The following is a 13,892-nucleotide window of genomic DNA, read 5'->3' on the forward strand; positions in this document are numbered from 1 at the left end:
GGGGGATCCAAAAAAAAAATCATTAAAAACCCCAATTTTGCCCCTTTTTTTTTCTTAAAAAAGGGGGGGGGGCACCCCCCTTGCGTTCAGCCAAGCCCCCGCAGCGGGAGCGTCTCCCCCCTCCCCACCGCTCGTCGTCGCTTTTCCCCCCCTCGTTCCTGTAGGAGTTTGCATTTTTTTTGGGGGGGGGGGGGGAGGGGAGGGGGCCCTTCACAAATAGGTTTTTTTTGTTGTTGTTGTTTTGTTATTTTTGCCCTTTTCACCCTTTATGCCTTTTTTTTTTTTTTTTTTAAAACCCAAAAAAGAGCGGAGAATTGCGAAAGTTTCGCTGCCTTTCACACCTGCAGCACACAAAACGCAGAGTTTGTTAACAGGCACAACAGCAGCGGCAACACAAACAAGCAAGCGCGGCTTCGCCCCCGCCGATACTCACCTCCGGCCGCCCCAAAAAGCGGCTTTCTCAGCCTAAAAGCGGGGGGGCGACACGCGCACAAACCCCAAAACCATCTATTATTTTTTCCTTTTAAAACCACCATTATTACTTTTTCTTTTTTTTTTTTTGGGGGGGGGGGGCGTTTTCCTCCTCCCTTCGTGCACCGGGACACCACAAAGACACTCCAACTCCAGGTTATCACCCATCAATCAGTGTCAAACATCTCCCACATACCCAAAACCGGCGGGTTTTTTCCCCCAAAATCAACATCGTTTTCTGCAGTGACCTCAAAACCAACCATTTTTCTCGTTTTTGGTTTTGTTTTTTTTTTTTTTTTTTAAAAAAAACCCGGGGCACACGCCCCCACCGTGACCACAGCCGGCACCGGAGGCTACAAGTGACCTTGACAACCAGGTTTGCTGAGTGGTTTTGTAGCTTAAATTTTCCCATAAAACACCTTTTTTGTGTGTCTTACCACTTCAGGCACCTCCGAGCACCCCCACCGGGCGCCTTGCCTTTTTTTTTTTATGTTTTATCTTATTATTTTTTTTTAGGGGCGCTTGCGCCGATTTTGGTTAAAACCCGCTTGAGCGGGGCGGGCGTTCACCTCCCCTCTCCCCCTTTCCCCCCACCCCCGGTTTCTGGAGGATTTTTTTTTTTTACTTTTCTTCCTTCCCCCCCTCCCCTTAAAACAAAACCCTCGATTTCCCCCCAAATCGCCGTCCCCTGACACCTACCCGAGGTTGCCTCCGCGGCCTCCCCGGCTCCCGCGGCCACCACGGTCGTAGCCGCCTCGGCCGTAACCGCCCCGGCCGCGGCTCCGCTCCTGTTGCCCGCCGCCGTAGCCGCTCTGCTCCTGGTAACCACCGCTGCCGCCGCTCATGGACGACTGTTCCTGCCCGTAGCTGTTGGCTACAACCAAATAAAAACAAGTTAAGAAACCGTAAAACCCCCCCCCAACGTGGCCTGGACCCCCCCCCACCACAGCGTGCTCACATCCGCTGCCGCCCCCGCTGTTGTACTGGCTCTGCTGGCTGTAGCTCTGGGGGGGGTTGTAGGAGGACTGCTGGCTGTAGCTCTGCTGCTGCCCGCTGTAGCTCGACTGTTGGTTGTACCCCCCGCTGGGGGGTTGGCCGTAGCTGGAGCTCTGCGAGCCGCTCCCATAACTACCCAAAAAAAAGCCACCGTGTTAATCAAAAGGCTCATCTTCTCTTTTCACCCGGCGGCTAAGTTGGGGGCGGCGGGTGGCTACCTGCCAGTGGAGGAGCTGGCCGCCGGCGGCTGGGAGTAGCTGGGGTAGGAGGAAGGTTGCCCGTAGGAGGTCTGCGAGCTCTGCCCGCTGCCGTAGCCGCCGGTGCTGCCGTAGGCTTGGGGGGTGGACTGGGCGCTGTAGCCTGCGGGGGCGAAACACCCCAAACCTGGGGTGAAACGGCCCCGAAAGCGCCCGTTGGGAGGAGGCGGGAGGTGTCAGGGGGGCAGCTTACTGCTCTGGGTTTGGCCGTAGGAGGAACTGTAGCTGTTCTGGCCGTAGGCGGAGGTGTCGGTGGACTGGCTGTAGCCGCTGTAGCTCTGCTGGCCGTAGGGCTGGCTGCCCTGCTGCGAGTAGCCCTGCCCCGGCGGGGTGGGGTACGCCCCGTAGCTGCCGCAAAAAGCCAAGAGAAACCCCACGTGAAACCCCCCCCCCAAAAAACGCTCCTTTCCCAACGCTGTTCCCGAGGACGGCGGTGGGTGAGGTTGAACGTAAGGAGAAGGGGTAGCGCGTACCTCTGCGTCGCCGTCTGGCTGTAGTCTGCAGGAAGAAACACCCCCCCAAAAAAGACCGTTAGTGGCGTAAATACACATACACGTACCTAAATACGCGTGGTTTTGAGGTTTAAGGCCCAAAATTGCTGATTTTACATCCCTGAAACGCACAACCAACCAAGCTAAACCACTATGCTGGGGGGTGCCGGGTATTTATCCTCTCAAAAAAACCTAAGTGGCTGCTTTAAGAGCCACTACCCCCCGTAAAAAAAAAAAAAAAAAAAGCATCTAAGGAATAAATTCAACGTTCCGCCTGTAAAAACAAACCCAACCTTGAAGTTTTCCTCACGTATAGCGTAACACAAAGGGGGGGGCCGCGCTCCCCGCCGCCAGATGGCGGCCGCTTCCCGCCGCCTCCCGCCTCACAGCGGAGCGCCTCCTCCGCCCCGCGAAGGGGGACTGTGAGGGTTTCACCCAAAACGAAGGGTTTCACCCAAAACGAAGGGTTTCACCCAAAACGAAGGGTTTCACCCAAAACGAAGGGTTTCAGCCCCACGCGAGGGGCAAACGCCTCCGCCCCCCGTCACGTTTCGAGGGGTATTTATTGACACCGGAGGGGGTGTGGGGGGGGGGGTATTTGAACGGGGAGGACCCGGATGAGGGACTGCGGCAGCGCGCGGGCGCATGCGCGGCGGCACAAAATGGCGGCGGTGGCGCAGCTGGAAAAGCCGCGCCCCTCCCGCGGCCCACAAAATGGCGGGCGGGGGGGGGGGGGGGCGTTACACCGCGGGGGGGGCGCGTGGTACAAAAAAAACCCACCAAGAAGCACCACCCCCCCACCCCCACCCCCCCTCCCGAACCCCCTTTAATTTTATTTAAATTATCCTTTTATAGCTTCATTTTCTCATCGCGGGGCAGCCGGGCGCGGCGCTTTGTCCGCCCTCCTACATCCCCATCCCCCCTCCCCTTTCATCTCTTTATTAAAAAATATTTTAAACCTGAAAAAAAAATTGCGGTGGGATCAAGCTGAAACGGCGGGGAAAAGGAGGGGAAAAAAAAAAAAAAAGGCGGGGAGGCGTGATTAATTTAAAAAATAATTATACAGCCCGGGGCACCGCAGAAATAAATGGGGAGCCGTCAAATCACAGCCCGCCCCCCCCCGTTCCTCCAACACCGTTAAGATTAAAACCTCCTTAACTGCGCACTAAAATATAAAAGTAAAAACGAAAAAATGTCACGTACGGATAGCATATTATAAAAACAGACAATGAAAGCGGCATGGCGGTCGTATATCCCCCCGCCGCGGGGGAGGGGGGGGGGGGGCCGGGCCCGCCGCTCGTCTGCCATCGACACCCCAAGACTCCCCTCAGGGCTGAGGGGCCCTGAGAACCCAGTTCAGATGTTCTCAAGCACCAAACCCCCCCTCAGTGCTGGCGGGGTGCTCCAAGACGCCCTCCATACTCCCCCCGGCGCCGAAGGGGCTGTAATTCCCCCCCCCCCCCCAATGGGATGTACAGACACACCCCCCCCCCGGTGAGGGGTGGGCTGTGGGAACCCCCACCCGCCGGGATGAGGATGGGGGGGCCGTGGGGACCCCCTCCCCGCCGCGTACCGTTGGAGGCCATGGCGGCGCCGCGCTGATCCGCCGCTTCCCCCTCCACGTGGCGCCCGCACTGCGCCCCCGCCCGCCCCGCCCCGCCCTTTATAGCCTCCGCCGGCGCGTGCCACTTCCGGGGGGGTGGGACGATTCCCCCTCCTCCCTCCCCGGTGGTACGGTCCGCGGAGGGGCGGGGCTCAAGGGCTGCGAGGGGCGGGGTTACGGTTGTGGGCGGGGCCGAGGCGACCCCGTGGGGACCCGGGCGGCCGCCGCTGCCCCATAGGGCGCCTATAGGAACCCTATAGAAGCGCCCGACGGCCTCTGCGCCGTCGTAGGGAGCCTATAGCGGCCCCCACCACACCTGCTGAGCCATAGGGACCCTACAGAAACGCCGTAGCGACCTCTGCTGCCTCAGGGACCCTATAGAAACCCTATAGCGACACCCACCAGCTCCTGCTCCCTCGTAGGGACCCTATAGAAACCCTATAGCGACACCCACCAGCCCCCACGCCTTCATAGGGACAGTATAGAAACGCTGTAGGGGGCTCTGCTGCCTCAGGAACCCTGTGGAAACCCTACAGCGACACCCACCAGCCCCCGCTTCTTCATATGGACCCTATAGCGACACCCCCCAGCCCCCACGCCTTCACAGGGACCCTATAGAAACCCCACAGCGGCCCCCGCCAGCCCCTGCTCCCTCATGGGGACCCTATAGAACACCCACAGGGGCACCCACCGACCTCTGCTCTGCCATAGGGACCCTATAGAAACGCTGTAGCGGCCTCTGCTGCCTCAGGAACCCTATAGAAACCCTATAGCGACACCCGCCAGCTCCTGCTCCCTCATGGGGACCCTATAGAACACCTACAGGGGCAGCCGCCCGCCTCTGCTCCACCATGGGGACCCTATAGACACCTATAGGGCACCCATAGAGACCCCCTACCCTACCCAGGCCCATATGGCATCTATAAGGGACCCCACCACCCTATAGGCACCCCGGATTGGGTGGGTGGGGGCGCCTATGGGGCCCATGCTGGCTGATGTCACGTGGGCCCGGCCTGGCCACCCCCAAAGGTCAGCGCTAAAAATACCCGGGGGCCCCTATAAGGGCCATATAGGAGCCGCATAGGGGCCGGGAGCAGGTAGGGAACGGGGGTATAGGGCTGGTGAGGCAGGGGGGAGCTCTATAGGGTCTGGCCCGGCCCCCTATAGGGTGTGGGAGGGTCAGTGGGGCGGTATGGGCAGTGGGGGGACCCTATAGGGCTGAGCACTCACATATAGGGACTCTCCAGTGTCTCCTATAGAGCTGGGGCCTCTCCATTATTCCCCTATAGGTCCGGGCACTCACATACGGTTCCTCTCCTCCATCCCCTATAGGTACTGGCGCTCATGTATGGTTCCTCTCTGCTGTCCCCTATAGGTCCAGTTGCTCACATATGTCTCCTCTCCTCCATCACCTATAGGTCCGGGCACTCACATACGGTTCCTCTCCTCCCTCCCCTATAGATTGGGCGTTCCCACGCATCTCCTCTCCTCCATCCCCTATAGATCGGGCGTTCCCGTACCTCTCCTCTCCTCCGTCCCCTATAGATCGGGCGTTCCCGCGCATCTCCTCTGTCCCCTATAGATCGGGCGTTCCCGCGCATCTCCTCTCCTCCCGCGCGTCTCCTTTTCTCCATCCCCTATAGATTGGGCGTTCCCGCGCATCTCCTCTCCTCCATCCCCTATAGATCCGGGCGTTCCCGTACATCTCCCCTCCTCCCTCCCCTATAGATCGGGCGTTCCCGTACCTCTCCTCTCCTCCGTCCCCTATAGATTGGGCGTTCCTGTATATCTCCTCTCCTCCATCCCCTATAGATTGGGCGTTCCTGCGCATCTCCTCTCCTCCTGTACATCTCCTCTTCTCCCTCCCCTATAGATCGGGCGTTCCCGCGTGTCTCCTCTCCTCCTGTACATCTCCTCTCCTCCATCCTCTATAGATCCGGGCGTTCCCGCGCATCTCCTCTCCTCCGTCCCCTATAGATTGGGCGTTCCTGTATATCTCCTCTCCTCCCGCGCATCTCCTCTCCTCCATCCCCTATAGATCCGGGCGTTCCTGTACATCTCCTCTCCTCCGTCCCCTATAGATTGGGCGTTCCCGTACCTCTCCTCTCCTCCATCCCCTATAGATCGGGCGTTCCCACATGTCTCCTCTCCTCCGTCCCCTATAGATCGGGTGTTCCCACACATCTCCTCTCCTCCCGCACATCTCCTCTCCTCCATCCCCTATAGATCGGGTGTTCCCGTACCTCTCCTCTCCTCCGTCCCCTATAGATCGGGCGTTCCCGTACCTCTCCTCTCCTCCATCCCCTATAGATCGGGCGTTCCCGTACCTCTCCTCCCCTCCCTCCCCTGTAGGTCCCGGCGCCCCCCTCCCGCGGCGGTGCGCCCGGCGGCCATGGCGGCGCTGGCGGCGGTGCGCGGGGAGGGCGCGGGGCTGGAGCGGCGCCTGCGGCGCGTGCCGGGGCGGGCGCTGGTGTCGGGGCTGCGGCGCGCGGGGGCGCTGGGGCCGGGGGAGGCGGCGGCGCTGGGCCCCCCGGGGGGACGCGGTTGGGCGCGGCGGCTGCGGGCGCTGGCGCTGGCCCGCGGCGAGGAGACCTGCCGGGCGCTGCTGGAGCTCCTGGAGCGGCTGGAGGAGCCGGGCACCATGGGTGAGTCCACCAGCGCCAACGCCGCGCCGACGCCGCGCCCCACCGGCGGCACGCGTCCTGTAGGGGACAGCCGCCCCGTAGGTGCGAGGTGGGCGCCCGTGTCCACCCCACAGATTTCTACAACCCCCGTCGCGACGCAGAGCCCTCCCACCGCTCCGACTGTCCCTGCTGTCAACCGCCGGTGGACCTGGAGGGTGGGGAGGAGGATGGAGACCACCAGGAGGAGGAGGGTGGTGAGGAAGAGGATGGAGGCTCTGAGGAGGAGGATGGAGAACCTGAGGAGGAAGGTGGAGAAGACCCCGAGGAGGAAGACGGAGAACCTGAGGAGGAAGGTGGAGAAGACCCCGAGGAGGAAGACGGAGAACCTGAGGAGGAAGGTGGTGGTGAGGAGGTAGATGGAGCCCATCAAGATGGAGACCCTGAGGATGGAGGACCCGAGGAGGAAGGTGATGGAGACCCCGAGGAGGAAGGTGGTGGTGAGGAGGAGGAGGATGGAGACCCCGGGGAAGAGGAAGGAGGTGACGCTGAGTAGGAGAGGTGACACTGAGGGGGGAAGGTGGAGACGTCAAGGGGGAAGAGGGTGGTGAGGAGGAAGATGGAGAACCTGAGGATGAAGATGGAGAACCTGAGAAGGAAGGTGATGGTGAGGAGGTAGATGGAGACCTCAAGGGGGAAGAGGGTGGCAAGGAAGAGGATGGAGGCTCTGAGGAAGAAGACCCTGAGGAGGAAAATGGAGACCTTGAGGAGGAGGATGGTGGTGAAGATGGAGGCTCTGAGGAGGAAGATGGTGATGGAGGTCCTGAGGAGGAAGGTGATGGTGAGGAGGAGGATGGGGGCCACGGGGGGGAGGATGGAGACCCTGAGGAACAAGATGGTGGAGGCTGTGAGAAGGATGGGAACGAAGAGGGAGACCTTGAGGAGGATGGAGACCACAAGAAGAAAGATGGTGATGAAGGTAGAGACACCACGGAGGAGGAGGATGGAGATGCTGAGGAAGAAGATGGAGATGCTGAGAAGGTGATGATGAGGAGGAGGATGGAGACCCTGAGGAGGAAGAAGGTGACGGTGAGGTGGAGGATGGCGGTGGACACCCTGAGGAAGACGATGGACACCCTGAGAGGAAAGACGATGAGAAGGGGGAAGATGCTAATGACGAAGATGGATTTGGGGCAAGAAATGGGCTGAATGGGGCTTCGGGGCACCAAGATGCCCTCTCAGCCTTCCTCCCCACTCCCGTCCTCCTCCTGTCCCCCCTCCCTGCCCCGGCCACCCGGGTCCCCAATAAACCCTCTCCCCACGGCACCATCTGCAGCTTTAATGAGGGTGGCGCCCCGCTCCAGTAACGAGGGGGCCCCTAACGAAGCCAAACAGGGTGGGGAGAGGTCAGGAACCCCAATGTCCTGGTTGGGTGGGGGGGTGCCCCAATGTCCAAGCAAAGGACACAGGTGTCCCCGAGCACCCTGACCTCCATGATGATGAACGTCCAACGTGGGGGGGTTCTCCAGGAGCACCATGATCTCCATGATGATCAATGTCCAACATGGCGAGGTTCTCCAGGAGCACTTTGACCTCCATGATGACGAATGTCCGGGGTGGGGGGGGGGGGTTCTCCAGCAGCAAATTGACCTCCATGATGATCAATGTCCAACATGGGGGGGTTCTCCAGGAGCACTTTGACCTCCACGATGATCAGTGTCCAACACAGGAGGTTCTCCAGGAGCACCTTGAACTCCATGATGATAAACATCCAACATGGGGGGGTTCTCCAAGAGCACTTTGACCCCTGTGATGATGAACATCCAACGTGGGGGGGGTCTCCAGGAGCACCTTGAACTCCATGATGATGAACATCCAACATGGGGGGGTTCTCCAAGAGCACTTTGACCCCCATGATGATGAACGTCCAACGTGGGGGGGGGTTCTCCAGGAGCACTTTGACCTCCATGACGACGAACGTCCACCAGTGGGGTCTCTGGGACCCAGGTGTCCAGGGTGGTGGGGCAGGGGGAACGCAGGGGGTCCGGGCCCCCTAGATCCGGAAGCTCTCCCCCTTGCCGTCGATGTGGCGCAGGCGCAGGTAGACGTCGGTGCCCACCCCCTGCAGCGACTGCAGGCAGAGCGAACCCCCCAAGTACTCGGCGTAGGCGCGTGAGGTGGGCAGCCCGAACCCAAACCTGTGGGGCAGCCGTGGGTCACCAGGGTGTCCCCGAGATCTGGGAAGGGGGGGGGAACCCCCTTGGTGTCCCCCCGTGGTGACGTACCCGTGCATGGGGGCGGCCTGGCCGCTGTTGCTGAGGTTGTCCAGGAGGTTGCGGAAGGGACCCCCCAAGCGTGGGTCCTGGGCGCTGGCCTCCGCCGTGCTGAAGTGGTACTCGGTCACCTTGTCCAGGAGGTCGTGGGGGATCCCACCGCCCCGGTCGGAGATCCTGGGGGAGAGGGGGGGACACACAGACCAGGGAGACCTCTCAGGGGAGGCCCGAAGATGGGGGGCACCAGAGGGGAGGGGCTGGAGGTCCCCTGGTAGAGAGGAGCCTCTTGGGGAGGGGCGTGGGGCCGCCGCGGAGAACCATCCATGGGGACACGATGGAGAACACTCGATAGATAGGAACACCTTGGGGACATCTGTGGGCGTGGGGACACTGTGGAGAACCCCCTCATAGGGACACGATGAAGGGCAGCCGTGGGATCACAAAGCCACCATGGAGAACCTCCCCATGAGAACGTGGGAAGACCACAGAGACCATCTGTGGGGACACCTTAGAGACCTCCAAGTAGCTAAGGCCACCTTGGGGACGCCTATGGACATGGGGACGCCATGGAGACCACCCCTGAGAGTGTGGGGACGCCAGGGGACCCCCCAGTAGCTAAGGCCACCTTGGGGACGCCTACGGGGACACCCTGGGGACCCCTCCCCAACCCCGGGGACGCCCCCGTACCGGATGACGAGGTCGATGTCGTTGTTGGCGATGGTCACCACGATGTCAGGGACGTTGTAGGGGGTGTCGAGGTGGGACTCCATCGTCGCCCTGCGCCGCCCCACACCGTCCCCTATAGCTCCCTATGGCCCCATACACCCCCCCTACAGCCCCCCATATCCCCCTACGGCCCCATACAGCTCCCCATGTCCCCCTATACACTTCCACGGCTCCATATACCCCCCCATGACCCCATACACCTCCTGGAAGCCCCATACGTTCTCTGTAAAACCCTATGTACCATCTATAGGCTCCTGTAGCCTGTTTTACCCACTCCAGAAACCCCCACTTCCCCCGTAAAGCCCCATTTCCCCCCCTTACGGCCCCATATTCCCCCATAGGCTCCCTACACCCCCCATGCAGCCCCACACACCCTCCATAGGTCCCATACACCCTTATAGACCCCACACAACCCCTATAGAACCCAGTAACCTCCTTTGTCCCCCCTTGAAAAGCCCATATCTCCCCCAATAGCCCCACATCACCCCCTTAGTGACCCATATCCTCCATATGGGACCTCATACATCCTCTGTAGACCCCATACCCTCCCTGTAGGGCTCTACACACCCTCTATAGACCGCACACACCCCCTACAGACCCCACACACCCCTTTAAGGCCCCATACCCCACCTTCCCCTCCAAAATACCCCATATGTCCCTTGTGAATCCCCACATCCCCCCTCCTCCTTCAGCCCTATAGCCCCCATACCTCATGGCGTTCTTGAGCAGCTCGGGCAGGACGTAGTCGAGGGGCAGTGGGATGAAGGGGAAGCGCGCCGCCACGTGCCCGTTGATGCGCACCCGCGGCGCGTTCCCGTACTGGTGCTCGCACAGCCGCCTGCAGACCCCCCGTGTCACCCGGACAACATCCCCCCGTCACCCCCACCAACCCCAACCCTATACGAGCCCTCAGAGAAACCCCCAGGAACACCCACCCCCTGACCCATAAATACCCCCTGGGAAACCCTATGGCCCCATAGGACCCCTATAGCCCTATAAAGGCCCTCATAAGAACCCCTATAGCCACCTATAGACCCCACAGGGTCCCTATAGCCCCACAGAGATCCTCATAAGAGCTCCTATAGCTCTACACAGACCCTACAGCCCTCCAGAAACCCCATAGGATCCCCCTACAGCCCCTTAGGAGCCCCATAGGACCCTTATGGCCCCATAGGAACCCCCACTGAGCTCCTGTAACCCCCTAGGAGCCCTCACAGGAACTCCTATAGCTCATAAAAACCTCCATAAGGCCTATATAGCCCTATAGGTGCCCCACAGTGTCTTTAGGACCCCATAGGGATGCCCACAGAACCCCCGGAGAAAAGCTTATAGCCCCCCAAAAATGCCTGTAGAAAGCCCTATAGCCTGCAGGGGGATCCCTACGGCCCCATAGGGACCTTCCCCCAGCCCCCTATAGGGCCCCTATAGCCCCATAGGCACCTCACCGGGCAAAGTCGACCCACTTCTCAATGAGCTTCTTGGGGGAGAGGCGGGTGCAGATGATGCCCACGAAGTCGGGCTACAGGGAAGAGGGAGGGGGGCACAGCGGGAAGGGGTGAGGGGGGGCCCCTATGGGGGGCTATAGGTGCCCCCTTCCCCTTCCCCGGCCCCTATAGGCGCCGTCCCACCTTGTCTTCGTGCAGGGCCAGGTGGTGGGCAGCCAACATGCGCATCCCCAGGCGCGACGTCAGCGTCTTGTCCAGGAAAGGTCGCAGCAGCCGCTCGTCCTGAGGGACACGGGAGTCCAGGGGGGATAAACAGGGGTCCGGGGGGGACACCCCGCCACCCCCCTGCGTCCCAAAAGGGACCCCGCTGTGCGGTACCTGGATGTGTCGCCGACACTCGCGCAGCCCCTCGGCCAAAAGCGTCACCACGTCCTTGTGGTCCTCCAGCAGCTGCTGCAACAGGGCGCAGTACCGCGCCTCGTCCCCCCGCGCCTGGATCTGGGGACACCGCCACGTGGGTGACACAACGGGTGACGGCGGGTTGTCGCCTGTCCCGCCCCGTCACCCGGCGGTGAGGGAGGGGCGACGACGTGGGTGAGGCGGGGACGGGGGTGACGTGAGGGCAGGGCAAGGCGGGGACACGGGTGACACTCACGGGTGGGAACTCGCTGAGCTTCTGGAAGGCACGGATGTACAGCTCGTGCTGGGGGTGGGGAGGGGGACACACACAAAATCAGCACCCGGACATCGGGGTCCTCTCCCCGGACACCGGGGTCACCCCCAGGACACCAGTGTCCCCCCCCCTGGACACCGGGGTGTCCCCGCAGGACGCACCACATGGAGGATGGTGGGGTTGCAGCCGATGATGAAGGGGAGGCTGCGGAAGCCCTTGATGCGGTGGGCGATGCGCACCGGCAGCTCTTGCTGGAGGTAGCGGGCGCTCTTCTGCAGGAGGAGGGGGGCAGAGAAGAGGGGCAGCCAGACATGTGGGTCCCCCCTTGACCGGGCAACGGGGTCCCCAAAGCGATTCGGGTCCCCAAACCCACCCGGAACCCCAGGCACTCCCATCTCGGACCCCCCCCCCCAGATTGCTGGGCCCCCTCCCAGCCAGACACTGGGGTCCCTTGGAACCCCCCTCCCACCCGGACCCCCAAAGCCACTTGGATCCCCCCTACCCTGGCACCTGGGTTCCCCAAGACACCTGGGTCCCCCCCAAACGCCTGGGTCCCCCCCAAAACTCTGGGGCCCCCCACTCACCAGGATGTGGCTGCCGTCCTGCGAGCGCCCCGAGTACAACATGGTGGTGGGGGTCAAGCGCACCGAGGGCTGCGAGGGGGGACAGTGCGGGAGGTGTCACCCAGACACCGGGGTCCCCCCCCCAGACACCGGGTCCCCCCCACGTACCCTCCCAAGACCTCTATGACACTGCGACACCCGGGTCCTGCCAACAGCGGGGTCCCCTCCCGGACTCCGGCGTCCCCCCACGGACACCAGGGTGCCCCATGCAGATGTCGGGGTCTCCTCCCAGACTTTGGGGCCCCCCCCCCAAACGGTGGCGTCCCACCTTCTCAGCAGCGATGTCAATGGCGGGCTGGTGGTAGAAGGAGGTGACGGCCTTGGAGCGTTCCCGGGCCAGGTCAGGCGGGGTCTGGTCGGCGGCTGCCCGGGCGGGGGGACGGAGGGGCAGAGCCCCCCCTCGCCGGCCCCCCAAAACCCGCCGCAGCATCTCCTGGAAGGGGAGGAGGGGGGGGGGGGGGAAGTTGGGGGGCAGCCAAGGAAGGGGGGGTTCTGCACACCAGGGTACCCCCCGGGTATGGCCATGTGGGGGGGTCAGGCAGGGGGAGAGAGACCCCCCAGACCCCCCAAGGACTCATACAACCCCCCCAGGACACCCCCACACCGCCCAGGGACCCCCACAGCCCCACAAGCCTGTACAACCCCCCCCAGGGACACTCACAGCCCCCCCAGGGACAACAACAGCCCCACAAGGACCCATAACCCCCCTCTAGGCACACCCACAACTCCCCCAAGACCCCCACAATCCCCCCCAGGGACCCCCACAACAACCAAAGACCCCCACGGCCCCCTCAGGGACCCCCACGGCCCCCACAAGGACCCACAAACCCCCCCAGGGAAAACCAAACACCCCCAAGGACCCCCACAAGCCCCCCCCGGCAAAGAGACTCAGGGGTCTGCCCCCCACCAGCCCCTCAGGGACCCGAACAGCTGTCAAGGACCCACGAAACCCCCGTGGACACCCCCCCCAAGGGACCCATGCGTCCCGGACGCCCCCCCCCGAGGTGTCCCAGGCGTCCCGGACTCCTTTTTTCCCTCAGTGTCCCCCCAAAAAAGGGACCCAGGCCTCCGGGACCCCATTCCCGGCCCCCCCAGAGGGGACCCAGGCCTCCGGGCCCCCCCCGGCCCCTCAGCCTCGGCCCCCACAGGGGACTCAGCCGTTCGGGACCCACTTGTCCCCTCAGCCCCCGCGTCCCCCACAACTCACCGAGCTCCGGGACGCCCCCCGACCCCCCCAGCGGGGACGCGGCCGTCCGCCCCCCCCACTCACCAGCCAGCGGACCCAGCCGGCCGACTCCCCCCACGGCTCCCCTCAGCGTGGCCCCGTCCGTCCGTCGTCCCCCCCCCCCCCCGCGCTCCCCTCAGAATGGTACGGTCCGGCGGGGGGCGGTGCCGCACTGCGCGTGCGCGGCGCGAAGGGCGGTGAGCGCGGGACAGACTCGCGCATGCGCGCGGCGCGGCGGAGCCCGGCGCCATTTTGTGGGGGCGGTGCCATTTTGTGAGGCACGACGGGAAATGGAGTCTCGGGAGGGGACGGGAGGGAACGTCCCCTGCTCCGCCGGTGAGTGGAGGGGGGCAGTGCAGGCGTCGGGGGGGACCTCCACAGGTGGTTGGGGCCCTCCCGAGGGGGTCCCGGATGCCCGGGTCTGTTGGGGTGGGGGGTGAAGGGGTCCCCAGACACTCGGGTCCCTCATGAGGGGGTGCCAGAGGCCG

General features: G+C 62.7%; 3 protein-coding genes across 3 annotated transcripts; 1 reads left to right on the top strand and 2 right to left on the bottom strand.

Moving 5' to 3' along the window:
• Window positions 1-1,114: 1,114 nt before the first annotated feature.
• On the bottom strand, window positions 1,115-3,844 carry LOC309685655 (uncharacterized protein). The gene is made up of 6 exons (XM_082501391.1): window positions 3,789-3,844; window positions 2,198-2,222; window positions 1,918-2,072; window positions 1,686-1,827; window positions 1,430-1,599; window positions 1,115-1,345 (listed from the first exon to the last, which is right to left on the bottom strand). The coding sequence occupies exons 1-6, from the start codon at window positions 3,799-3,801 to the stop codon at window positions 1,167-1,169; spliced, it is 684 nt and encodes a 227-aa protein (XP_082357517.1). The 5' UTR covers window positions 3,802-3,844; the 3' UTR covers window positions 1,115-1,166.
• Window positions 3,845-6,328: 2,484 nt separating this feature from the next.
• On the top strand, window positions 6,329-7,768 carry LOC309685654 (uncharacterized protein). Its single transcript, XM_082501390.1, has 3 exons — window positions 6,329-6,463; window positions 6,577-6,846; window positions 7,176-7,768. The coding sequence occupies exons 1-3, from the start codon at window positions 6,460-6,462 to the stop codon at window positions 7,646-7,648; spliced, it is 747 nt and encodes a 248-aa protein (XP_082357516.1). The 5' UTR covers window positions 6,329-6,459; the 3' UTR covers window positions 7,649-7,768.
• Window positions 7,768-13,545, bottom strand: BCKDK (branched chain keto acid dehydrogenase kinase). Its single transcript, XM_082501389.1, has 12 exons — window positions 13,450-13,545; window positions 12,448-12,612; window positions 12,141-12,209; window positions 11,718-11,828; window positions 11,539-11,586; window positions 11,262-11,381; window positions 11,067-11,165; window positions 10,884-10,957; window positions 10,148-10,276; window positions 9,400-9,489; window positions 8,725-8,889; window positions 7,768-8,637 (listed from the first exon to the last, which is right to left on the bottom strand). Exons 2-12 carry the CDS (start codon window positions 12,607-12,609, stop codon window positions 8,493-8,495), a joined length of 1,212 nt encoding a protein of 403 aa, XP_082357515.1. The 5' UTR covers window positions 12,610-12,612; window positions 13,450-13,545; the 3' UTR covers window positions 7,768-8,492.
• Window positions 13,546-13,892: the final 347 nt, after the last annotated feature.

This window comes from Vanellus vanellus (assembly GCF_965231255.1).
Source record: "Vanellus vanellus genome assembly, contig: HAP1_SCAFFOLD_1796, whole genome shotgun sequence".
Classification (NCBI taxonomy): Eukaryota; Metazoa; Chordata; class Aves; order Charadriiformes; family Charadriidae; genus Vanellus; species Vanellus vanellus.